Source organism: Mauremys mutica, unplaced genomic scaffold (assembly GCF_020497125.1).
Source record: "Mauremys mutica isolate MM-2020 ecotype Southern unplaced genomic scaffold, ASM2049712v1 000503F_np12_obj, whole genome shotgun sequence".
NCBI classification, from domain to species: Eukaryota; Metazoa; Chordata; order Testudines; family Geoemydidae; genus Mauremys; species Mauremys mutica.
Genome location: NW_025422982.1, coordinates 1 through 24,774, shown reverse-complemented (window position 1 = coordinate 24,774; position 24,774 = coordinate 1). Strand labels below are relative to the sequence as shown.

Sequence of the window (24,774 nt, the reverse complement as noted above, 5' to 3'; positions counted from 1 at the left end):
ATGACTCAGCTCTGAGCCGAATTCCTCTGCCCTGGGAGCGAAGGGGGGGGGAGCTGGGTAGGATCACTGAGCCAGAGCCCCATGCTGGGAAACTGAGGCACAGGGACCCCCCACTCCCCTCCCAGAGCCCCCTGGAAAGAGAACCCAGGAGTCCTGGCTCCCCCCCTTCCCCCCCCGGCTCGGCTCTCGGCAGCAGAGGGTGGGAGCCGTATTCACCCCCTGGGCCCGGGTGGGTGAGGCTTCCTGGGAGGAGCCCAAACCACACGAGGGGCTGGGGCCGGCCCCACCCTGCCGGGTTTCTCACTTCCCCAGTGAGACCGGGCGGCGGCTTCACAGGTCCTGCCTCTGGCTCCCCACAGCCTGAGAGAGAACCCAGGAGTCCTGGGGTCCCCCCACCCCACTGCTCTAACCACCAGCCTCCCTCCCTGAGCTGGGCAGAGAACCCAGGAGTCCTGGGGTCCCCCCACCCCACTGCTCTAACCACCAGCCACCCTCCCTGAGCTGGGCAGAGAACCCAGGAGTCCTGGGGTCCCCCCACCCCACTGCTCTAACCACCAGCCACCCTCCCTGAGCTGGGCAGAGAACCCAGGAGTCCTGGGGCTCCTGCCCCCCTGCTCTAACCACCAGCCACCCTCCCTGACCTGGGCAGAGAACCCAGGAGTCCTGGGGTCCCCCCACCCCACTGCTCTAACCACCAGCCACCCTCCCTGAGCTGGGCAGAGAACCCAGGAGTCCTGGGGCTCCTGCCCCCCTGCTCTAACCACCAGCCACCCTCCCTGAGCTGGGCAGAGAACCCAGGAGTCCTGGGGTCCCCCCACCCCACTGCTCTAACCACCAGCCACCCTCCCTGAGCTGGGCAGAGAACCCAGGAGTCCTGGGGCTCCTGCCCCCCTGCTCTAACCACCAGCCACCCTCCCTGACCTGGGCAGAGAACCCAGGAGTCCTGGGGTCCCCCCACCCCACTGCTCTAACCACCAGCCACCCTCCCTGAGCTGGGCAGAGAACCCAGGAGTCCTGGGGCTCCTGCCCCCCTGCTCTATCCCAGCAGCCCCCACTCCCCTCCCCGAGTCGGGGGAGGACCCAGGCATCCGGGCTCTGGCCTGTTAACTCCAGTTCCCTGCCCCAGCTGATGTTTCTCAAGGATCCTTCCACCTCCTCTGGGGCCGGGATTCCTGAGGGGCTGAGGTAATGGGGCTGGAGGGAGGGGAGGGAGGGCCGCTGCCCCCCCCCCAGCTCTCTGTGACCACATCTGGCAGGGGGCCAGCGCCGGGACTGAGCCTCGGCCCCGGGGTTGGGGTCCGGCCCCATTCTGAGCCAGCCAGTCCCTGCTGTGGGGCCGGATCGGGGCTGGTGCCCCCAAAAGGGAACAGGCCCCTGCCCCCCATTCCCTGCCCCCCTGAGCCAGCCAGTCCCCCCCCCCTTGGGCCGGGTGGGAGCTGGTGTCCCCTAGAGGGGCCAGGCCCCTGCCCCCCATTCCCTGCCCCCCTGCGCCAGCCAGTCCCCCCCCCTTGGGCCGGGTGGGAGCTGGTGTCCCCCAGAGGGGCCAGGCCCCTGCCCCCCATTCCCCGCCCCCCTGCGCCAGCCAGTCCCCCCCCTTGGGCCGGGTGGGAGCTGGTGTCCCCTAGAGGGGCCAGGCCCCTGCCCCCCATTCCCCGCCCCCCTGAGCCAGCCAGTCCCCCCCCCTTGGGCCGGGTGGGAGCTGGTGTCCCCTAGAGGGGCCAGGCCCCTGCCCCCCATTCCCCGCCCCCCGGCGCCAGCCAGACCCCCCGCTGGGGCCGGGTGGGAGCTGGTGTCCCCTCGCGGGGCCAGGCCCCTGCCCCCCATTCCCCGCCCCCCTGCGCCAGCCAGTCCCCCCCCCTTGGGCCGGGTGGGAGCTGGTGTCCCCTAGAGGGGCCAGGCCCCTGCCCCCCATTCCCCGCCCCCCTGCGCCAGCCAGTCCCTGCCCTGGGGCCAGATCGGGGCTGGTGCCCCCCCCCGGGAACAGGCCCCTGCCCCCCATTCCCTGCCCCCCTGCGCCAGCCAGTCCCCCCCCCTTGGGCCGGGTGGGAGCTGGTGTCCCCCAGAGGGGCCAGGCCCCTGCCCCCCATTCCCCGCCCCCCTGCGCCAGCCAGTCCCCCCCCTTGGGCCGGGTGGGAGCTGGTGTCCCCTAGAGGGGCCAGGCCCCTGCCCCCCATTCCCCGCCCCCCTGAGCCAGCCAGTCCCCCCCCCTTGGGCCGGGTGGGAGCTGGTGTCCCCTAGAGGGGCCAGGCCCCTGCCCCCCATTCCCCGCCCCCCTGCGCCAGCCAGTCCCCCCCCTTGGGCCGGGTGGGAGCTGGTGTCCCCTAGAGGGGCCAGGCCCCTGCCCCCCATTCCCTGCCCCCCTGCGCCAGCCAGTCCCCCCCCCTTGGGCCGGGTGGGAGCTGGTGTCCCCTAGAGGGGCCAGGCCCCTGCCCCCCATTCCCCGCCCCCCTGCGCCAGCCAGTCCCTGCCCTGGGGCCAGATCGGGGCTGGTGCCCCCCAAAGGGAACAGGCCCCTGCCCCCCATTCCCTGCCCCCCTGCGCCAGCCAGTCCCCCCCCCCTTGGGCCGGGTGGGAGCTGGTGTCCCCTAGAGGGGCCAGGCCCCTGCCCCATTCCCCGCCCCCCTGCGCCAGCCAGTCCCCCCCCCTTGGGCCGGGTGGGAGCTGGTGTCCCCTAGAGGGGCCAGGCCCCTGCCCCATTCCCCGCCCCCCTGCGCCAGCCAGTCCCCCCCCTTGGGCCGGGTGGGAGCTGGTGTCCCCTAGAGGGGCCAGGCCCCTGCCCCATTCCCCGCCCCCCTGCGCCAGCCAGTCCCCCCCCCTTGGGCCGGGTGGGAGCTGGTGTCCCCCAAAGGGAACAGGCCCCTGCCCCCCATTCCCTGCCCCCCTGAGCCAGCCAGTCCCTGCCCTGGGGCCAGATCGGGGCTGGTGCCCCCCAAAGGGAACAGGCCCCTGCCCCATTCCCCGCCCCCCTGCGCCAGCCAGTCCCTGCCCTGGGGCTGGGGCCGGTGCCCCCTGGCTGGGGCTCGAGCAGGGTGTGAAGGTGTCGGCCGTGGGGCCGCGTGTCAGAGTGTGGCCGGGTGTGGACGTGGGCGTGACCCTGACGGTTCATTTCTGCATCTTGGTCTGGTGAGCAGGGGGGAGTCGCTGTGTTTGAGGGGAGCCCTGAGCTGGGGGGTCAGTGCACTTGTGAGCCCCCCCCTGCACGCACTGAGACACTGGCCCTCAAACTCGCCCTGCACAGCGGGTCCCCGTGTCACGTGTGCACAGGAACCAGGGCCGTGTGCACCGTACCCCAAGGAACACGCGTGTGCTGCGCACACACGCACAGGGACACCCCCCAGCATCTCCCATCCCCTCCCTCCACCAGGGAGCGCTGACACCCCCACCCTGCTGGCTCGCACGGGCCCGCTGACCTCTGACCTCCACCCGTGCTGCTGACCCCTAGCCTGGCACGTGCTGGTGCAAAGTGAACTCTGGCACGAGGGGGGTGGGGCAAGGTGAAACGTGTCCCCCCCACGTGTCTCCCCCGCTCCTTCCTTCAGCAGAAAACAACCGAACCCGCCGGCTTCCGAGCCCTGGAAGGAGCCGGGCAGGAGCTGGGGGTCCCTGGAGGGTCCCTCCCCTGCCCTGTCTAGGGGCGGCTGGGAGAAAAGACCCCGGCCCCCAGCTCAGCCATGGGGCTCCGAGAGACCCGACACTAACGTCCCCCTGAAAGAGCTGACAGTAGCCAATGGAGACCCTGGGCTGCCCTGGGGGCTGGTATCAGGGCCAGGCCATGGGGCGGGTGCGTTCCCCCCACACCCCCGGTTTTATCTAGGGCCCGCAGGCATGACCCGGGCACCCCTTATCAACCACAGGCTGCTTTCCCGCTCTGCCGCCTCATTTCCTGCCCCACTGCTGGAGTGCCAGCCCCCCAGCCCTGTGCCAGCCCCCAGCCCTGTGCCTGTCCCCCACCCCTACAGTCCTGTCCCCCCATAACAAGCCCCCCATCCACCCCCAGCCCTGTGCCAGCCCCCAGCCCTGTGCCAGCCCCCAGCCCTGCAGTCCTGTCCCCCATACCAAGCCCCCCAGCCCTGTGCCAGCCCCCAGCCCTGCAGTCCTGTCCCCCCATAACAAGCCCCCCAGCCCTGTGCCAGCCCCCCAGCCCTGTGCCAGCCCCCAGCCCTGCAGTCCTGTCCCCCCATAACAAGCCCCCCAGCCCTGTGCCAGCCCCCCAGCCCTGCAGTCGTGTACCCCCATTACTAGCCCCCCATCCACCCACAGCCCCCAGCCCTGTGCCAGCCCCCAGCCCTGCAGTCCTGTCCCCCCATAACAAGCCCCCCATCCACCCCCAGCCCCCAGCCCTGTGCCAGCCCCCAGCCCTGCAGTCCTGTCCCCCCATCCACCCCCAGCCCTGTGCCAGCCCCCAGCCCTGCAGTCCTGTCCCCCCATAACAAGCCCCCCATCCACCCCCAGCCCCCACCCCTGTGCCAGCCCCCACCCCTGTGCCAGCCCCCCACCCCTGCAGTCCTGTCCCCCCATAACAAGCCCCCCAGCCCTGTGCCAGCCCCCAGCCCTGCAGTCCTGTCCCCCCATAACAAGCCCCCCAGCCCTGTGCCTCCCCCCCGCCCTGCAGTCCTGTCCCCCCATAACAAGCCCCCCATCCACCCCCAGCCCCCAGCCCTGTGCCAGCCCCCAGCCCTGCAGTCCTGTCCCCCCATCCACCCCCAGCCCTGTGCCAGCCCCCAGCCCTGCAGTCCTGTCCCCCATAACAAGCCCCCCATCCACCCCCAGCCCCCACCCCTGTGCCAGCCCCCACCCCTGTGCCAGCCCCCCACCCCTGCAGTCCTGTCCCCCCATACCAAGCCCCCCAGCCCTGTGCCAGCCCCCAGCCCTGCAGTCCTGTCCCCCCATAACAAGCCCCCCAGCCCTGTGCCAGCCCCCAGCCCTGCAGTCCTGTCCCCCCATAACAAGCCCCCCATCCACCCCCAGCCCCCAGCCCTGTGCCAGCCCCCAGCCCTGCAGTCCTGTCCCCCCATCCACCCCCAGCCCTGTGCCAGCCCCCAGCCCTGCAGTCCTGTCCCCCATAACAAGCCCCCCATCCACCCCCAGCCCCCACCCCTGTGCCAGCCCCCACCCCTGTGCCAGCCCCACACCCCTGCAGTCCTGTCACACCATAACAATGCCCCCAGACCTGTGCCTGCCCCCAGCCCTGCAGTCCTGTCCCCCCATCCGCCCCCACCCCTGTGCCAGCCCCCAGCCCTGCAGTCCTGTCCCCCCATAACAAGCCCCCCATCCGCCCCCAGCCCTGTGCCAGCCCCCCAGCCCTGTGCCAGCCCCCAGCCCTGCAGTCCTCTCCCCCCATAACAAGCCCCCCACCCATTCAACCCCCATCCACCCCCAGTCCCCCACCTAAACCCACTCTCCTCGGGGCCGCACCCTGACCCCACGCCCATGGGTCAGACCCTCCCCCCACCTCGCCCAGCCATGAGTCACCTGGGGTGACAGAGACTTGGCTGGGCCTGGGGGGAAGCTGCCCGGGGGGGGGTCACTGAGGGCAGTGACGCCCCCTAGACGCGAAGGTCCCGTCTCCCACCCCAGGGATGGGGCCAGGCGCTGATCTCATCCGTGGGCGATGGGGGGGCGGGACGGTGGGGCGAGGGGGCCGAGACGGGGGGGATGGGATGGGATGGGGGGGCGGGACGGGATGGGGGGGGAAGGGGCGGGGGGCGGGCTGGGGCCGGGCGGGGACGCGGGGGGGGGCGGGCCGGGATGGTGGGGGGAAGGGGCGGGCTCGGGCCGGGACGCGGGGGGCCGGGACGGGATGGTGGGGGGAAGGGGCGGGATGGGGCCGGGACGCGGGGGGGATGGGATGGGATGGGATGGGGGGGCGGGACGGGATGGTGGGGGGAAGGGGCGGGGGGCGGGATGGGACGCGGGGGGGCGGGATGGGGCCGGGCCGGGACGCGGGGGGGGGGGAGCGGGACGGGATGGTGGGGGGAAGGGGCGGGATCGGGACGGGACGCGGGGGGGGCGGGACGGGATGGTGGGGGAGGGGGCTGGGTTGGGACGCGGGGGGGCGGGACGGGAGGGGGGGGAGGGGGCCGGGACGGGACGCGGGGGGGGGGAAGGGGCGGGGGGGGAGGGGGCTGGGACGCGGAGGGGGGGCGGGATGGGGCCGGGACGGGACGGGGGGGGGCAGAGGCGGGGGGCGGGACGGGATGGGGGGGAGGGGGCCGGGACGGGACGCGGGGGGGGGGAAGGGGCGGGGGGGGAGGGGGCTGGGACGCGGGGGGGGGGCGGGACGGGATGGTGGGGGAGGGGGCTGGGCTGGGACACGGAGGGGGGGCGGGATGGGGCCGGGACGGGACGCGGGGGGGCGGGATGGGGCTGGGACGCGGGGGGGCGGGACGGGACGGTGGGGGGAAGGGGCGGGATGAGATGGTGGGGGGACGCGGGGGGGGGAGGGGGCGGGTCTCTCCCTCCATCCCGGCTCGTGGACAGCGACCCCCCCGGCTCTCGGCGCTTTTACCAATTAAGGCCGTTTCGCCAGGCGCCCCCCCCCCCAGCGGCTCCTTCCCCCGCCGGGCGCGGCTCGTCCCAGTTCTGCTCCGGCCACGGACCGGACCGGACCGGCTCTGCCAGGTGAGCGGGGGCTGGGCGGTCGGTGCCGGGTCGGGGTCCCCCGGGATGGGAGCCAGTGTTGGGGGGCAGGGACCGGGGAGCCGCGGGGGGGCCGTGCCGGGGGGGAGGGCGGGGCTTTGGGGTCCCTGCTCCGTCTCCCCGGGTGACTCGTTTCTTGCTGCTGGGGTGAGGGGGGCAGAGAGCTGGGGGGGGGGGCTGGCGGGGTCTTCCTCAGGGTTAGGGTGCAGGGGGGGGACCCAGGGACCTGGCCCGCGCCAAGCTGGGCAGAGCAGGGCGGGACGGACAGGTGGGCGGCTGGGTAGATGGATGGGTGGATAGACAGACAGGTAGAGGGGTGCATGGACGGGTGGGGGGGTGGACAGATGGAGGGGTGGGGAGGTGGACGGGCGGGGGGATGGACAGATGGACGGACGGGTGGGGGGATAGACAGACAGGGAGGTGAATGGATGGACAGACGGATGGGTGGGGGGGGGATGGACGGACGGACGGGTGGGGGGACAGACGGACAGATGGATGGGTGGAGGGATGGATGCACAGGGAGGTGGACGGGTGGGGGGATGGACAGATGGACGGACGGGTGGGGGAATAGACAGGGAGGTGAATGGATGGACAGATGGACAGGCGGGGAGATGGACGGGTGGGGGGACAGATGGATGGGTGGAGGGTCAGTAACTCAGGCTGTTTGAAGCTGCAGCTGCTGCCTCAGGCCCAGGCCGGGGGGATGGATGGGATGGGGGGGGCTCAGCCCACATCAAACCCCTGGGCCTGGGGGGCTCCCCAGACACTTTTAACCACATCTGAGACATGGAAACCTCCCCAACACTCCCACAACAGCTTGGGGAATCACCCCTCTCCCCACACACACAACAGGACCCCCGGCCTGGCTGCACCTCTGCCCCCAGCTCACCCCAAGTATAAAATATAGAGTGCAGACCCCCAGCCCTGCCGGTGCCCCTCACTCCCGACCCGCAGCCCCTGCTAGCCCAGCCCTGGGCTCTCCCCAGCTCTGCCGGTGCCCCTCACTCCCGACCCGCAGCCCCTGCTAGCCCAGTCCTGCCGGTGCCCCTCACTCCCGACCCGCAGCCCCTGCTAGCCCAGTCCTGCCGGTGCCCCTCACTCCCGACCCGCAGCCCCTGCTAGCCCAGTCCTGCCGGTGCCCCTCACTCCCGACCCGCAGCCCCTGCTAGCCCAGTCCTGCCGGTGCCCCTCACTCCCGACCCGCAGCCCCTGCTAGCCCAGTCCTGCCGGTGCCCCTCACTCCCGACCTGCAGCCCCTGCTAGCCCAGCCCTGGGCTCTCCCCAGCTCTGCCGGTGCCCCTCACTCCTGACCCGCAGCCCCTGCTAGCCCAGTCCTGCTGGTGCCCCTCACTCCCAACCCGCAGCCCCTGCTAGCCTGGCCCTGGGGAGGGGGTGGGCACTTTTGTCTTGTTATTTAAAAATCCCAGGGAAACTGAACTCTCCAAATAAGGGGAAAATATGAAGCCAGGTCCCTGCGCTGGGCGTTTGCGTGGGATGGTCGGGGGTGGGCGGGGAGGGGAGTGGGTCGGGGTGGCGCCGCTTGGCGGCTGAATCACAGCACTGCAGGCACTGAGCTACTTGGGACACATTTCACAGAGATAATCCTTCCCCAGCTCCACAGAGAGCCCAGGCTGGCAGGGGCTGCGGGTCGGGAGTGAGGGGCACCGGCAGGGCTGGGCTGGCAGGGGCTGCGGGTCGGGAGTGAGGGGCACCGGCAGGGCTGGGCTGGCAGGGGCTGCGGGTCGGGAGTGAGGGGCACTGGCAGGGCTGGGGGAAGCCCAGGGCCGGGCTGGCAGGGGCTGCGGGTCGGGAGTGAGGGGCACCGGCAGGACTGGGCTGGCAGGGGCTGCGGGTCGGGAGTGAGGGGCACTGGCAGGGCTGGGCTGGCAGGGGCTGCGGGTCGGGAGTGAGGGGCACCGGCAGGACTGGGCTGGCAGGGGCTGCGGGTCGGGAGTGAGGGGCACCGGCAGGGCTGGGGTTGGGGGCAGTCTCCTTGCCTCTTTCCATTTGCTAGGCCTGTCCCTGCCCTTTTAGGATGCCAGACCTTGAATCCTGTGGGGCCTGAGCTCTGGACTCAGCCAGACCCCAGACCAGAGAGGCCAGGGCCTGCCCTCACCCACCTTTACAGCATCCTCCCCCAGCTGGGGAGTCCAGCTCTCTGTCCTCCCCCTGCCCCATGGCATCAGGGTTGGAGCCTGCACCCCTCCCCCCAGTGCCCACCCCTGCTCCCTGTAATGGGGCGGTGGAAGCTGAAGGCCCCATTAGATCAACTAGTCAGAGCCCTGGGGCAGCCCCGAGTGGAAGTTCTCCCCAGTGCAGAGCCCAGGAACTTGGGTTTGCATCAAGTGGGAACGAGGGGAGGGGGCGGGGATTGTATCTGCAGATAGATAGATAGATAGATAGATAGACAGAGGGGGCGGGTGGGGTGGGTAGATAGATAGAGGGGGTGTGGGAGGATAGAGGATGGGCGGGTTGGTGGATGGATAGCTGGAGGGGGGCTGGGGGTAGGTAGCTGGAGGGGGGCTGGGGGTAGGTAGGTGGAGGGGGTGGGGGTAGCTGGAGGGGGTGGGGGGAGGTAGGTAGGGGGAGGGGGAGGGGGTAGCTGAAGAGGGGAGGGGTAGGTAGGTAGCTGGAGGGGGAGGGGGTAGCTGGAGGGGGTGGGGTAGGTAGGTGGGGTGGGGGGTAGCTGGAGGGGGGAGGGGTGGGGTAGCTGGAGGGAGTGGGGGTAGCTAGGTAGGTGGGGGGGTGGGGGTAGCTGGAGGGGGAGGGGTAGGTAGGTAGCTGGAGGGGGTGGGGTAGCTGGAGGGGGTGGGGGTAGGTAGGTGGGGGGGTGGGGGTAGCTGGAGGGGGTGGGGGGAGGTAGGTAGGTGGGGGGTGGGGGGTAGCTGGAGGGGGAGGGGGTCAGTAGGTAGCTGGAGGGGGTGGGGGTAGCTGCAGGGGGGTGGGGTAGGTAGGTAGCTGGAGGGGGTGGGGGTAGGTAGGTAGGTGGGGGGTTGGGGGTAGCTGGAGGGGGAGGGGGTAAGTAGGTAGCTGGAGGGGGTGGGGGTAGCTGCAGGGGGGTGGGGTAGGTAGGTAGCTGGAGGGGGTGGGGGTAGCTGCAGGGGGGTGGGGTAGGTAGGTAGCTGGAGGGGGTGGGGGTAGCTGCAGGGGGGTGGGGTAGGTAGGTAGCTGGAGGGGGTGGGGGTAGCTGCAGGGGGGTGGGGTAGGTAGGTAGCTGGAGGGGGTGGGGTAGGTGGGGGGATGGGGGCTGGCAGCTGATAGAGAGATGGGGTGCGGAGGGGGCAGAGGGAGGGTAGCTGAGGGGGGAATTGGTGGCCGGACGGTGGCCGGGAGGAGACGCTGCTCACAGGCACATTAGCGCAGCCATATGGATTCTGGGCACCAGGGGGCGCCCCGACCTGATTCTCCACCGTGACTCAGGGTGGGGTCGGGCGGGGCTCCAATACCCACAGCCCCCCCCAGCTCTGCCGGTGCCCCTCACTCCCGACCCGCAGCCCCTGCCAGCCTGGCCCTGCCCCCCCAGCTCTGCCAGTGCCCCTCACTCCCGACCCGCAGCCCCTGCCAGCCTGGCCCTGCCCCCCCCCAGCTGCCAGCCTGGCCCTGCCCCCCCCAGCTCTGCCGGTGCCCCTCACTCCCGACCCGCAGCCCCTGCCAGCCTGGCCCTGCCCCCCCAGCTCTGCCAGTGCCCCTCACTGCCGTCCCGCAGCCCCTGCCAGCCTGGCCCTGCCCCCCCCAGCTCTGCCGGTGCCCCTCACTCCCGACCCGCAGCCCCTGCCAGCCTGGCCCTGCCCCCCCAGCTCTGCCGGTGCCCCTCACTCCCAACCCGCAGCCCCTGCCAGCCTGGCCCTGCCCCCCCAGCTCTGCCCGTGCCCCTCACTCCCGACCCGCAGCCCCTGCCAGTCTAGCCCTGCCCCCCCCAGCTCTGCTGGTGCCCCCACTTTCGAGCAGCTGCCCTCTGGGCCGCGATGTTGCACAACCCATGGGGCGTGGGGGGCCAGGCGATGCCTGGCTGTGTCCGGAAGCCTGGGTGGGGCCCCCCTCTTTCCGAACAGCCGTTGTGGTTGCTTCCCCCAAAGCTGTACTGAGTCACGGGTCAGGCGCATGCAGGGTTAACCACCCAGCCCTAGTGGGGGGGCAGGGCAGTCACCCCCCAACTGGGCCCTGTTTGCAGCCCATGGGCCGCAAGAGGGCGCTGTCTGATCAGCCCCCCAGATCTCAGGACCCCCTGGGCTCTGCGGTGACTGGGGATCCGTCCCACCCTCCCCCCAGCTCTGCCCCCAGGCTGGGTTCTCCCACAGGGAGCCCTGATGAGTGTTCATTGGGGGGGGGTTTACAGGCAGGCCCCAGGGTGAAGGGAGATGACCCAGGCGATGGGGGGAGGGGTGGAAGAGGCAGGGAACCCAGGCAATGGGGGGGGCAGAGACCCAGGCGATGGGGGGGGCGAGGGGCAGGGGCCCAGGCGATCGGGGGGGGGGGCAGGGACCCAGGCGATGTGGGGTGACGGGCAGGGACCCAGGGGGGCGAGGGGCAGGGGCCCAGGTGATGGGGGGGCGAGGGGCAGGGACCCAGGCGATGGGGGGGGCGAGGGGCAGGGGCCCAGGTGATGGGGGGGCAGAGACCCAGGTGATGGGGGCGAGGGGCAGGGGCCCAGGTGATGGGCAGGGACCCAGGCGATCGGGGGGCGGCAGGGACCCCGGTGATGGGGGGCGAGGGACAGGGGCCCAGGTGATGGGGGGGGCGAGGGGCAGGGACCCAGGCGATGGGGGGGCAGAGACCCAGGTGATGGGGGGCGAGGGGCAGGGGCCCAGGTGATGGACAGGGACCCAGGCAATGGGGGGGGGACGAGGGGCAGGGACCCAGGCGATGGGGGGCGAGGGGCAGGGGCCCAGGTGATGGGCAGGGACCCAGGCGATGGGGCGGGGACGAGGGGCAGGGACCCAGGCGATCGGGGGGGGCAGGGACCCAGGCGATCGGGGGGGGCACAGCCCGGGGGGGCCGTGCGGGACCGGCCGCCGCCAGCTCCCCTCCCAGCCCAGGAATGCAGCGGGCTTGCGTGTGGGAGCCCGCCCGGCTCTGGCGCCTGGAGGACCTGGGGGAGGGGGAGAAATTCCCCTCCCCCACGGCCGATCTCCTGGGTCCCCAGCACCCCTCCTCCCTCAGCGCGGCGGGGTCCCGAGTCGCTGGTGCCCCCGGCCCCCCTCCCCTCCCCTCCCCCCGCTCCCGCGGGGCTGTCACGGGTGTGACCCTGTCAGTGTGTGGACGTGAGTCAACGTCTGTCTGGGTCAGTGTCTGTCTGGGTGCTGCTGCCGCACCCCGGGGAGAGGGGAGCCCCGAGCCCCCCCCCCGCGCGGCCCCGGTGGAGCCCGGCCTCTGTGCTGCCCCCCCCGCGTCCCCCTTTCCCTGCGCCCCGGATCCAGCTTCCCGGGGGAGACGCGCCCCCCCGCCCCCCGCTCCCAGGGGAGGGGGGTCTCCCCGTCCCCCCCCGCCCCCCGCTCCCAGGGGAGGGGGGGATCTCCTCGCCCCCCCAGCGCCCCCAGGGGTCTCCCCGCGCCCCGCTCCCAGGGGAGGGGGGATCTTCTCGCCCCCCCCAGCGCCCCCAGGGGAGGGGGGGGTCCTCCCCGTCCCCCCCCGCCCCCCGCTCCCTGGGGAGGGGGGATCTCCTCGCCCCCCCCAGCGCCCCCAGGGGAGGGGGGATCTCCCCGTCCCCCCCCGCCCCCCGCTCCCAGGGGAGGGGGGATCTCCTCGCCCCCCCAGCGCCCCCAGGGGTCTCCCCGCGCCCAGCCCCCAGGGGAGGGGGGATCTCCCCGCGCCCCCCCAGGGGTCTCCCCGCGCCCAGCTCCCAGGGGAGGGGGATCTCCTCGCCCCCCCCAGCGCCCCCAGGGGAGGGGGGATCTCCCCGCGCCCCCCCAGGGGTCTCCCCCACCCCCGCTCCCAGGGGAGGGGGGGACCCCCGCGCCCCCCCCAGCGCCCCCAGGGGAGGGGGGGTCTCCGCCCCCCCCCCCCGCGCCCCCAGGGGTCTCCCCGCGCCCAGCCCCCAGGGGAGGGGGGATCTGCCCGCGCCCCCCCAGGGGTCTCCCCGCGCCCCGCTCCCAGGGGAGGGGGGATCTCCTCGCCCCCCCCAGCGCCCCCAGGGGTCTCCCCGCCCCCCGCTCACGCCCCTGGCTCCTCCCCAGCTCTGCCCGCCCGGCTCGGTTCGGCTCCGCCCCGCCGTTATAATGAGCGGCTCCCAGGCGCGGCTGCCCCAGGCCGGCGCGGCTCCGGGCGAGGTGGCGGCTCCGGGCGAGATGCCGGCCACGGAGAAGGACCTGGCGGAGGACGCGCCCTGGAAGAAAATCCAGCAAAACACCTTCACCCGCTGGTGCAACGAGCACCTGAAGTGCGTCCAGAAGCGCATCGCCAACCTGCAGGCGGACCTGGCCGACGGGCTGCGGCTCATCGCGCTGCTCGAGGTGCTGAGCCAGAAGAAGCTGGGGCGCAAGTACAACCAGCGCCCCACCTTCCGGCAGATGCAGCTGGAGAACGTGTCGGTGGCGCTGGAGTTCCTGGAGCGCGAGAATATCAAGCTGGTCTCCATCGGTGAGCCGGGGGGGCTCCGGGGTGCCGGGGGGTCCGGGGGGGCTCCGGGGTGCACGGGGGGTCCCGGGGGGGAATGGGGGTGCCGGGGGGTCCGGGGGGGCTCCGGGGTGCCGGAGGGTCCGGGGGGGCTCTGGGGTGCACGGGGGGTCCCGGGGGGGCTCTGGGGTGCACGGGGGGGAATGGGGGCTCCGGGGTGCATGGGGTGCCGGGGTGCCGGGGGGGTCCCGGGGGGGCTCGGGGGTGCACGGGGGGGAATGGGGGCTCCGGGGTGCACGGGGGTCCCTTGGGGGGGAATGGGGGCTCCGGGGTGCACGGGGGGTGCCAGGGGTACGGAGAGATGGGGTGGTAGCGGGGGGTGAATGGGGGCCTGGCTCCCTGGTGAGGATCTTGGTGACACGAGCGAAGTGGGGAGCCCTAGGTCTGTGCATGGGGGGCGAGCTGGGGGAGTGGGTCTGTGGCTGGGGAGTGGGGCAGGGAGCCCCCCACAGCGGCTGCTGCTGCCTTAGGCTCCTAGCAGTGGTGCTGACAGGGGAGGCTGTGGGGTGGGGCTATCTGGGGGCTCAGCGGCCTGGCTCCCTGTGGGTCAGGGGAAGAGCAGGAGAAGGGAACGATTCCTGGGGGGCCCATCCCAAGCTCAGCCCCCCAACCTCCCCTGGGACGCTTCCCCCCTCCTCACCATGTGACAGGGGGCTCCCTGGACTGTCCCCCCACGGAGCTCGGGGTTGGGGCTCTGAGATGGGGCAGGAAGCAGTTGGGGGTGTAGATACACCCCCTGTAACCCCGGCGTGGGGCAGCCCCCCGGGACTAAAGGTGTGCAACTGCCCCCCCCCCAACCCACAAGACCAATTCGCTTCTCACTGGATGGTCCCAGCACGACGGGGGGCGGGGAGTCCAGGGCCGGTCTGGCAGAGGCTGCAGAGCTGGGGGGGTGGGGAACCCAGGGCTGGGCTGGCAGGGGCTGCGGGTCGGGAGTGAGGGGCACCGGCAGAGCTAGGGGGGTGGGGAACCCAGGGCTGGGCTGGCAGGGGCTGCGGGTCGGGAGTGAGGGGCACCGGCAGAGCTGGGGGTGGGGGGCCGGGCTGGCAGGGGCTGCGGATCGGGAGTGAGGGGCACCGGCAGGACTGGAGGGGTGGGGAACCCAGGGCTGGGCTGCCAGGGGCTGCGGGTCGGGAGTGAGGGGCACCGGCAGAGCTAGGGGGGTGGGGAACCCAGGGCTGGGCTGGCAGGGGCTGCGGGTCGGGAGTGAGGGGCACCGGCAGAGCTGGGGTGGGGGGCCGGTCTGGCAGGGGCTGCGGGTCGGGAGTGAGGGGCACCGGCAGAGCTGGGGGTGGGGGGCCGGTCTGGCAGGGGCTGCGGGTCGGGAGTGAGGGGCACCGCAGGCCTGGAGGAGGGGAGTCTCCGTTATGCAGCCTGTAACAAAGGCTGGGGGGGGGGGGGGCGGGTCTGTTTCTCATCCCAGGAATGTGCTGTTCACCCCGGCCAGAGCCCAGCGGAAGGAAGGGGGCTGGGGGCCGGGAGGATGTGGGGGTCGCCTCGTCAGGCCCCCTTCTCCGGCAGCTCAGGGGAGCTGTGGGCACCAGAAGGCGGTTAGGGCCTGGGGAACGCGGGGCCCACAGTGGGGTGCGGCCTGGGCCCAGCTGGGGGGGTTGACTGGGAATTAAAGCTCCCCCCAAGGCACTGGCTAGGTGCGTGGGGGGAGTCTGTGCAGAAGGGGGACATGGCCACGGCCCTGTACTGCTGGGGGCTCGGGCTACTGTAACACTGGACACCGTAAGGGACACCTGGGGGGGTCATCGGCCTCTAAAGGCTCTTGTGGGGAGTTGAGGGGCGCCGGTGGGGCTGGGGGGCCCAGGGCCGGGCTAGCGGGGGCTGCGGGTCGGGAGTGAGGGGCCCCGGCAGAGCTGCGGGGAGCCCAGGGGCAGGCTAGCAGGGGCTGCGGGTCGGGATTGAGGGGCACCGGCGGGGCTGGGGGGCTCAGGGCCGGGCTAGCGGGGGCTGCGGGTCGGGAGTGAGGGGCACCGGCGGGGCTGGGGGGCCCAGGGCCAGGCTAGCAGGGGCTGCGGGTCGGGAGTGAGGGGCACCGGCAGGGCTGGGGGGCCCAGGGCCGGGCTAGCGGGGGCTGCGGGTCGGGAGTGAGGGGCACCGGCGGGGCTGGGGGGCCCAGGGCCGGGCTAGCGGGGGCTGCGGGTCGGGAGTGAGGGGCACCGGCAGAGCTGCGGGGAGCCCAGGGCCAGGCTAGCAGGGGCTGCGGGTCGGGATTGAGGGGCACCGGCGGGGCTGGGGGGCTCAGGGCCGGGCTAGCGGGGGCTGGGGGGCTCAGGGCCGGGCTAGCGGGGGCTGCGGGTCGGGAGTGAGGGGCGCCGGCGGGGCTGGGTGGCCCAGGGCCGGGCTAGCGGGGGCTGCGGGTCGGGAGTGAGGGGCGCCGGCGGGGCTGGGGGGCCCAGGGCCGGGATAGCGGGGGCTGCGGGTCGGGAGTGAGGGGCGCCGGCGGGGCTGGGGGGCCCAGGGCCGGGCTAGCGGGGGCTGCGGGTCGGGAGTGGGGGGCGCCGGCGGGGTTGGGGGGCCCAGGGCCGGGCTAGCGGGGGCTGCGGGTCGGGAGTGAGGGGCGCCGGCGGGGCTGGGGGGCCCAGGGCCGGGCTAGCGGGGGCTGCGGGTCGGGAGTGAGGGGCGCCGGCGGGGCTGGGGGGCCCAGGGCCGGGCTAGCGGGGGCTGCGGGTCGGGAGTGAGAGGCGCCGGCGGGGCTGGGGGGCCCAGGGGTGGGCTAGCGGGGGCTGCGGGTCGGGAGTGAGGGGCGCCGGCGGGGCTGGGGGGCCCAGGGCCGGGCTAGCGGGGGCTGCGGGTCGGGAGTGAGGGGCGCTGTTCCCGCTTGCAGTAGGAGTAACTGTCCCGGCTGGGAGCTCCCTGCTCTCATTCAGGGCCTGGGAGGGCGGGGCCTGGGGGCCCCCCTCCCCTGGCGCTGGGGGGATGCAGGATCCATCGGGAGGAGCCCGTGTCTGGCGGCCGCTCCATATAAGGCTAAAAAATGTTGGAGTGTCGGGCGGAGCCTCTGGGAATGGGGGGAGGGGCGGGTCATCCCCTAAAATGGGGGGGCAGATCCTGGCAGGATCCCCCCCCGCCCTGTGCCGGGCCTGGCTGGGCCGGGACCCCCCGCGCTGCTGGGGGCTGGGCACAGGACCCCCCGCGCTGAGGGACAGCGACGCCCCATCACCCCTTGGCGCTGGGGGACCCCACTCGGCTGACTCTGACCCCGTTCACGTGGCGTGTGCCCTGCGGGTGCAGGGGGTCCCCCATGGCACAGAGATGGGCTGGGGTCCCCCTGCCCAGCCCCCCAGGGGACGGGCACAGACAGTTTGGGGGTGTTGGGGGGTGACCATTCCTCTGTGCAGTGCTCTGCTCAGGGGCTGGGAGCCCGGACGCCTGGGTTCTGTCCCCAGCTCTGGGAGGGGAGTGGGGGCTGGTGGTTAGAGCAGGGGGGTCTGGGAGCCCGGACGCCTGGGTTCTCTCCCCAGCTCTGTGAGGGGAGTGGGGGCTGGTGGTTAGAGCAGGGGGGGCTGGGAGCCCGGATGCCTGGGTTCTCTCCCCAGCTCTGCGAGGGGAGTGGGGGCTGGTGGTTAGAGCAGGGGGGGTCTGGGAGCCCGGATGCCTGGGTTCTCTCCCCAGCTCTGCGAGGGGAGTGGGGGCTGGTGGTTAGAGCAGGGGGGGCTGGGAGCCAGGACTCCTGGGTTCTCTCCCGGCTCTGGGAGGGGAGTGGGGGCTGGTGGGTCGGAGCAGGGGGCTGGTACACATGGAGAGGGGGTGGTGCTGGTGCCCCTCACTCCCGACCTGCAGCCCCTGCTCCTGGGCCCTGGCTCCTGTCCCCGGAGTGAGTCAGGCTGGGCTCTGTCTCTGTGGGCTCAGCCCCCCCCACCAATTCCCCTCCCCCTCAATCCGGGCCCCAAGCCAGCCCAGCCGCAGGGTGGGGGAGGGGTCTGGGATGAATGGACTTGGGGCAGCCTGGGAAACAGTCGTCCTCTGGGCCCGGGTGGATCCCCTGATGGAAGGGTCATGGCTGGACCCCCGGTGCCCCTCCCGACCCACAGCCCCAGCCCTGCCCCCACCCTCCAGCTCTGCCGGTGCCCCTCACTCCCGACCCGCAGCCCCAGCCCTGCCCCCACCCTCCAGCCCTGCCGGTGCCCCTCACTCCCAACCCGCAGCCCCTGCCAGCCCGGCCCTGCCCCCCCCAGGCCTGCCGGTGCCCCTCACTCCCAACCCGCAGCCCCTGCCAGCCTGGCCCTGCCCCCCCCAGCTCTGCCGGTGCCCCTCACTCCCGACCCGCAGCTCTGCCGGTGCCCCTCACTCCCGACCCGCAGCCCACCGGAAGAACCCATTCCTGTGTTTTGCTGGGTACGGGGGCGGGGGGCTGAGAGGGATGCTCGGAGCAGGAGGGGGAGCTGGGGTGGAGGAGCGGGATGCTGGCGCCCAGCCCCCCGTGCTGACCCCCCGTCTCCCCGCAGACAGCAAGGCCATCGTGGACGGGAACCTGAAGCTGATCCTGGGGCTGATCTGGACGCTGATCCTGCACTACTCCATCTCCATGCCCATGTGGGACGAGGAGGACGACGAGGAGACCAAGAAGCAGACGCCGAAGCAGCGGCTGCTGGGCTGGATCCAGAACAAGCTGCCCGAGCTGCCCATCACCAACTTCAGCAAGGACTGGCAGAGCGGGCGGGCCCTGGGGGCCCTGGTGGACAGCTGTGCCCCGGGTGAGGGGGCCGGGGGCCCCGGGGAGGGGGGCTGGGGGCGCCGGGGGAGGGGGGTGGGGGGCGCAGTGCCCCAGGGAGGGGGGCTGGTGGCGCGGGGTACCGGGGGAGGGGGCTGGGGGCACGGGGTGCCGGGGGAGGGGGGCACGGGGTACCGGGGGAGAGGGGTAGGGGGCGCAGTGCCTCAGGGAGGGGGGCTGGGGGTGCCGGGGGAGGGGGGCAGGGGGCGCAGTGCCCCAGGGAGGGGGGCTGGGGGTGCCGGGGGAGGGGGGCAGGGGGCGCAGTGCCCCAGGGAGGGGGGCTGGGGGTGCCGGGGAAGGGGGGCAGGGGGCGCAGTGCCCCAGGGAGGGCGGCTGCGGCACGAGGTGCTGGGGGAGGGGGGCTGGGGGCAGGGGCGCAGTGCCCCATGGCGGCATTGTTTCTGGCTCCAGGGCATTGTGGCATTAGGCCATCGGGAGGCTCATGGGGGCAGGGAAGTGAGATCGGGGGGAGATCAGCCCCCCAGTTGTGCTCCTGCCATGGCCACAGTGCAGCCCTGGCCCCCCCAGGGGAGGCAGCCACCAGGGCCCCCAATGGGGGGTGGGGGGAACTCCATGTGCCACTAACCCCCCCTGCTCCCCCAGGTCTCTGCCCCGACTGGGACTCCTGGGACGCCAGCAAACCCGTCAACAACGCCCGCGAGGCCATGCAGCAGGCTGACGACTGGCTCGGCATCCCCCAGGTGCGGGGCCGGTGCTGTCCTGAGGGACTGGGGGGGTTCCTGGAGCGAGGGGTGCAGATGTCTGTGGGGCTGCTGGGGGAGCTGGGGGGGGTGCGGTGTCCAGGGGATGTGGGGCAGGCCGGGGGTGGGTGGGGGTACCCTGGGGGGGTGGGGGAGCGGTGTCCAGGGGACGTGGGGCAGGCCGGGGGGCTGGGGGAGCGGTGTCCAGGGGACGTGGGGCAGGCCGGGGGGCTGGGGGAGCGGTGTCCAGGGGACGTGGGGCAGGCCGGGGGGCTGGGGGAGCGGTGTCCAGGGGACGTGGGGCAGGCCGGGGGGGGGTGGGGGTACTCTGGGGGGCGGGGGAGCGGTGTCCAGGGGACGTGGGGCAGGCCGGGGGCTGGGGGAGCGGTGTCCAGGGGACGTGGGTCAGGCTGGGGGGCACGGTGGCAGGTCTGACCCCCGTCCCTGCGGCAGGTCATCACCCCGGAGGAGATCGTGGACCCCAATGTGGACGAGCACTCGGTCATGACCTACCTGTCCCAGTTCCCCAAGGCCAAGCTCAAGCCGGGTGCCCCCCTGCGCCCCAAGCTGAACCCCAAGAAGGCGCGAGCCTACGGTCCCGGTGAGTCCTGGGGGCAGCCCAGAGTGGGGGGGCCGCCCCCCATGGGCCAGCCTCTCCCTCTGCCCCCTCTGGGGGGACCCTCCCTGCTCCTTCTGCTCCCGGGGCAGAGACTGACTTGGGGGGCCAGGCCCCTCCCTCGTTGGGGCTCTCCAGTCCCCTGCCCCTCCTCACCCCATGACTGTATCCCCACTGCCCTCTGCGTGTGGGGGGGGCTGACTCCGCCCCTCCCGGGCTGACTCCGCCCCCAGGTATTGAGCCCACGGGGAACATGGTGAAGAGAAGGGCCGAGTTCACCGTGGAGACCATCAGCGCCGGCCAGGGCGACGTCCTGGTTTACGTGGAGGACCCAGCTGGGCACAGAGAAGAGGTGGGAGCCCAGGGCTGGGCTGGCAGGGGCTGCGGGTCGGGAGTGAGGGGCACCGGCAGGGCTGGGCTAGCAGGGGCTGCGGGTCGGGAGTGAGGGGCACCGGCAGGGCTGCGGGGGGGCAGGGCTGGGCTGGCAGGGGCTGCGGGTCGGGAGTGAGGGGCACCGGCAGGGCTGGGCTAGCAGGGGCTGCGGGTCGGGAGTGAGGGGCACCGGCAGGTGCTGGGGGGGGCAGGGGCTGCGGGTCAGGAGTGAGGGGCACTGGCAGGGCTGCGGGGGGGCAGGGCTGGGCTAGCAGGGGCTGCGGGTCGGGAGTGAGGGGCACCGGCAGGTAGAGGGGGGGCAGGGGCGGCGGGTCAGGAGTGAGGGGCACCGGCAGGGGCTGGGGGGACAGGGGCTGCGGGTCAGGAGTGAGGGGCACCGGCAGGGCTGTGGGGGGGCAGGGCTGGGCTAGCAGGGGCTGCGGGTCGGGAGTGAGGGGCACCGGCAGGGCTGGGCTAGCAGGGGCGGCGGGTCGGGAGTGAGGGGCACCGGCAGGGCTGGCAGGAGCCCAGGGCTGGGCTGGCAGGGGCTGCGGGTCGGGAGTGAGGGGCACCGGCAGGGCTGGCAGGAGCCCAGGGCTGGGCTGGCAGGGGCTGCGGGTCGGGAGTGAGGGGCACCGGCAGGGCTGGCAGGAGCCCAGGGCTGGGCTGGCAGGGGCTGCGGGTCGGGAGTGAGGGGCACCGGCAGGGCTGGCAGGAGCCCAGGGCTGGGCTGGCAGGGGCTGCGGGTCGGGAGTGAGGGGCACCGGCAGGGCTGGCAGGAGCCCAGGGCTGGGCTGGCAGGGGCTGCGGGTCGGGAGTGAGGGGCACCGGCAGAGCTGGCAGGAGCCCAGGGCTGGGCTGGCAGGGGCTGCGGGTCGGGAGTGAGGGGCGCTGGTGGGGGGGCTCTCAATCTAATGCAGTTTCTCCCCATAGGCCAAGGTCATCGCAAACAACGACAAGAACCGAACTTTCTCCGTCTCGTATATTCCCAAAGTGACGGGGGTCCACAAGGTGAGACTCCCTTGTCCCCCCCCCCCCCCCCCAATCTAGTCACCAGCCCTCAGAGCCCTCCCAGTCCTGGGGCGAGAACCCAGGAGTCCTGGCTCCCAGCCCCCCCGCTCTAACCACCAGCCCCCCTCCCCTCCCAGAGCCGGGGAGAGAACCCAGGCGTCCTGGCTCCCAGCCCCCCCGCTCTAACCACCAGCCCCCCTCCCCTCCCAGAGCCGGGGAGAGAACCCAGGCGTCCTGGCTCCCAGCCCCCCCGCTGTAACCCCGCTCTCCCCAGGTGACGGTGCTGTTCGCGGGGCAGCACATTGCAAAGAGCCCGTTCGAGGTGACGGTGGGGAAATCGTTGGGCGACGCTGGGCGGGTGACGGCCCAGGGGCCCGGCCTGGAGCCCACGGGCAACATTGCCAACAAAGTCACCTCCTTCGAGGTCTTCACGGCCGGTGAGTGGGGGATCCCGTGGGGGGCTGGGCTGGGCCTGAGCCCTCCCTCCCCAGGCGCGGGGGCCGGCGAGGTGGAGGTGAGGGGGCTGGGGGATCCCGTGGGGGCCGGGCCGGGGCTGACCCCTCTCCCCCCAGGCGCGGGGGCCGGCGAGGTGGAGGTGAGGGGGCTGGGGGATCCCGTGGGGGGCCGGGCCGGGGCTGACCCCTCTCCCCCCAGGCGCGGGGGCCGGCGAGGTGGAGGTGCGGGGGCTGGGGGATCCCGTGGGGGGCCGGCCGGGGCTGACCCCTCTGCCCCCCAGGCGCGGGGGCCGGCGAGGTGGAGGTGAGGGGGCTGGGCCGGGGCTGACCCCTCTCCCCCCCAGGCGCGGGGGCCGGCGAGGTGGAGGTGAGGGGGCCGGGGGATCCCGTGGGGGGCCGGCCGGGGCTGAGCCCTCTCCCCCCAGGCGCGGGGGCCGGCGAGGTGGAGGTGAGGGGGCCGGGCCGGGGCTGACCCCTCTCCCCCCAGGCGCGGGGGCCGGCGAGGTGGAGGTGAGGGGGCTGGGCCGGGGCTGACCCCTCTCCCCCCCAGGCGCGGGGGCCGGCGAGGTGGAGGTGAGGGGGCTGGGGGATCCCGTGGGGGGCCGGGCCGGGGCTGACCCCTCTCCCCCCCAGGCGCGGGGGCCGGCGAGGTGGAGGTGAGGGGGCTGGGCCGGGGCTGACCCCTCTTCCCCCCAGGCGCGGGGGCCGGCGAGGTGGAGGTGAGGGGGCCGGGCCGGGGCTGACCCCTCTCCCCCCCAGGCGCGGGGGCCGGCGAGGTGGAGGTGAGGGGGCTGGGCCGGGGCTGACCCCTCTCCCCCCCAGGCGCGGGGGCCGGCGAGGTGGAGGTGAGGGGGCTGGGCCGGGGCTGACCCCTCTCCCCCCCAGGCGCGGGGGCCGGCGAGGTGGAGGTGACGGTGCTGGACCCCAGCGGGCGGAAGGGGACAGTGGAGCAGCAGCTGGAGGACAAGGGCGAGAGCACCTACCGGTGCACCTACCGCCCGGGCTCCGAGGGCACCTACGCCGTCCACGTGACCTTCGGGGGCACGCCCATCCCCCGCAGCCCCTACACCGTCGCTGTGGGGCAGGGTGAGCTCGGGGGGCCGGGCTGGGCAGGGCGGGTCTCCCACAATGGCCCAAGTCTGGGGGGGTCTCTGCTGTCTGTCTGTCTCTCTGCCCCCCAGCAAGGGGCCCCCAGGGCATCTCGGGGGTTCCCCAAGGATATGGGGGGTTCTCGTTCTCTTTCTCTCTCTGCCCCCTGGCATGGGGGTCTCCCTCGAGGGGCATGGGGGGGTCCCCGCTCTGTCTGCCCCCCGGTAACCCCCCTCTCTCTCCTCTCTCCGCTGTGCTCCCAGCTGTCCTAGCTCTCTCTCTGTCTGTCTGTCTCTCGATGAGCCGCCGTCCCGGATCCTCGGCTGGTGCCCCTCACCCTGGCGCCAGGCCGGCCCGGGGCTAATGGTACTGTGTGATCTTGGGGGCGGGAGGAGGGCTGCGGGCGGGTGCCCCCTTCCCCTGGGAGGGGGGCTGGGGCCCAGAGAGCCTGCATTTGGAGCGGGGGAGGGGCCCCGGATGCCTGGGTCCCCTTTCTCACTGCCTAGCAAATAACCCCAATGCCTGGTGGGGGTGGGATGCAGCCGGACGCCTGGGTCCTTCTTGCTCTCTTTCTCCCCCCTGCTGTGCGTCACTGGGGAGCTGGGAGCCCCGGACGCCTGGGTTCCTCTCTCACTTGAGACTGAAACCCCAATGCCTGGTGGGGGTGGGGAGCACCCGGACGCCTGGGTCCCTCTCACGGTTCTGTCTCCCCTCCCCCCCAGCCTGTAGCCCCAGCGCCTGCCGGGCCACAGGCCGGGGGCTGCAGCCCAAGGGGCTCCGGGTGAAGGAGTCGGCGGATTTCAAGGTCTACACGAAAGGCGCCGGCAGTGGGGAGCTCAAGGTCACAGTCAAGGGCCCAAGTGAGTGGAGCCCCCCTGCCGGGGGAGTGGCTGAGGCGTGCAGGCAGCAATGGTGGGGCTGCCCCATGGGGGGGCGGGGGGGCTGCCCCCCACTGACCCCGTCTCCCCACAGAGGGGCCGGAGAGCATGAAGCAGAAGGATCTGGGGGGGCCTGTGGGGGGAGGGGCTGCCCCATGGGGGGGCTGGGGCGCTGCCCCCCACTGACCCCGTCTCCCCACAGAGGGGCCGGAGAGCGTGAAGCAGAAGGATCTGGGGGGGCCTGTGGCGGGAGGGGCTGCCCCATGGAGGAGGGGGCTGGAGGGGCTGCCCCCCACTGACCCCGTCTCCCCACAGAGGGGGCCGGAGAGCGTGAAGCAGAAGGATCTGGGGGGGCCTGTGGCGGGAGGGGCTGCCCCATGGAGGAGGGGGCTGGGGGGGCTGCCCCCCACTGACCCCATCTCCCCACAGAGGGGCCGGAGAGCGTGAAGCAGAAGGATCTGGGGGGGCCTGTGGCGGGAGGGGCTGCCCCATGGAGGAGGGGGCTGGGGGGGCTGCCCCCCACTGACCCCGTCTCCCCACAGAGGGGCCGGAGAGCGTGAAGCAGAAGGATCTGGGGGGGCCTGTGGCAGGAGGGGGGGGACTGTGGGGGGAGGGGCTGCCCCATGGGGGGGCTGGGGGGCTGCCCCACACTGACCCCGTCTCCCCACAGAGGGGCCGGAGAGCGTGAAGCAGAAGGATCTGGGGGGGCCTGTGGTGGGAGGGGGGGGACTGTGGGGGGAGGGGCTGCCCCATGGGGGGGCTGGGGCGCTGCCCCCCACTGACCCCGTCTCCCCACAGAGGGGCCGGAGAGCGTGAAGCAGAAGGATCTGGGGGGGCCTGTGGCGGGAGGGGCTGCCCCATGGAGGAGGGGGCTGGGGGGGCTGCCCCCCACTGACCCCGTCTCCCCACAGAGGGGCCGGAGAGCGTGAAGCAGAAGGATCTGGGGGGGCCTGTGGCAGGAGGGGGGGGGACTGTGGGGGGAGGGGCTGCCCCATGGGGGGGTCTGGGGGCTGCCCCACACTGACCCCGTCTCCCCACAGAGGGGCCGGAGAGCGTGAAGCAGAAGGATCTGGGGGGGCCTGTGGCGGGAGGGGCTGCCCCATGGGGGGGGACTGTGGGGGGAGGGGCTGCCCCATGGGGGGGCTGCCCCACACTGACCCCGTCTCCTCACAGAAGGGCCGGAGAGCGTGAAGCAGAAGGATCTGGGGGGGCCTGTGGCGGGAGGGGGGGGGACTGTGGGGGGAGGGGCTGCCCCACACTGACCCCGTCTCCTCACAGAGGGGCCGGAGAGCGTGAAGCAGAAGGATCTGGGGGGGCTTGTGGCGGGAGGGGCTGCCCCATGGGGGGGGACTGTGGGGGGAGGGGCTGCCCCATGGGGGGGCTGGGGGGCTGCCCCACACTGACCCCGTCTCCCCACAGAGGGGCCGGAGAGCGTGAAGCAGAAGGATCTGGGGGGGCCTGTGGGGGGAGGGGCTGCCCCATGGGGGGGGACTGTGGGGGGAGGGGCTGCCCCATGGGGGGGCTGGGGGGCTGCCCCACACTGACCCCGTCTCCCCACAGAGGGGCCGGAGAGCGTGAAACAGAAGGATCTGGGCGATGGGATTTTTGCCTTCGAGTATTTCCCCACCCTGCCCGGGAACTACACGGTCACCATCACCTGGGGGGGGCAGCAGGTGCC

The 24,774-nt window shown here is 73.4% G+C and overlaps 1 protein-coding gene across 1 annotated transcript; it reads left to right on the top strand.

Annotated features, from left to right (window-relative positions):
• Positions 1-6,574: 6,574 nt before the first annotated feature.
• LOC123357310 (filamin-A-like) lies at positions 6,575-24,770 on the top strand (the record flags this gene model as incomplete). The annotated part of the gene is made up of 11 exons (XM_045000597.1): positions 6,575-6,621; positions 12,813-13,215; positions 17,709-17,957; positions 18,578-18,675; positions 19,129-19,276; positions 19,525-19,643; positions 20,597-20,674; positions 20,949-21,111; positions 22,015-22,215; positions 22,941-23,078; positions 24,657-24,770. Coding segments are annotated over exons 2-11 (1,669 nt in total), but the record flags the coding sequence as incomplete, so codon positions are not given.
• Positions 24,771-24,774: the final 4 nt, after the last annotated feature.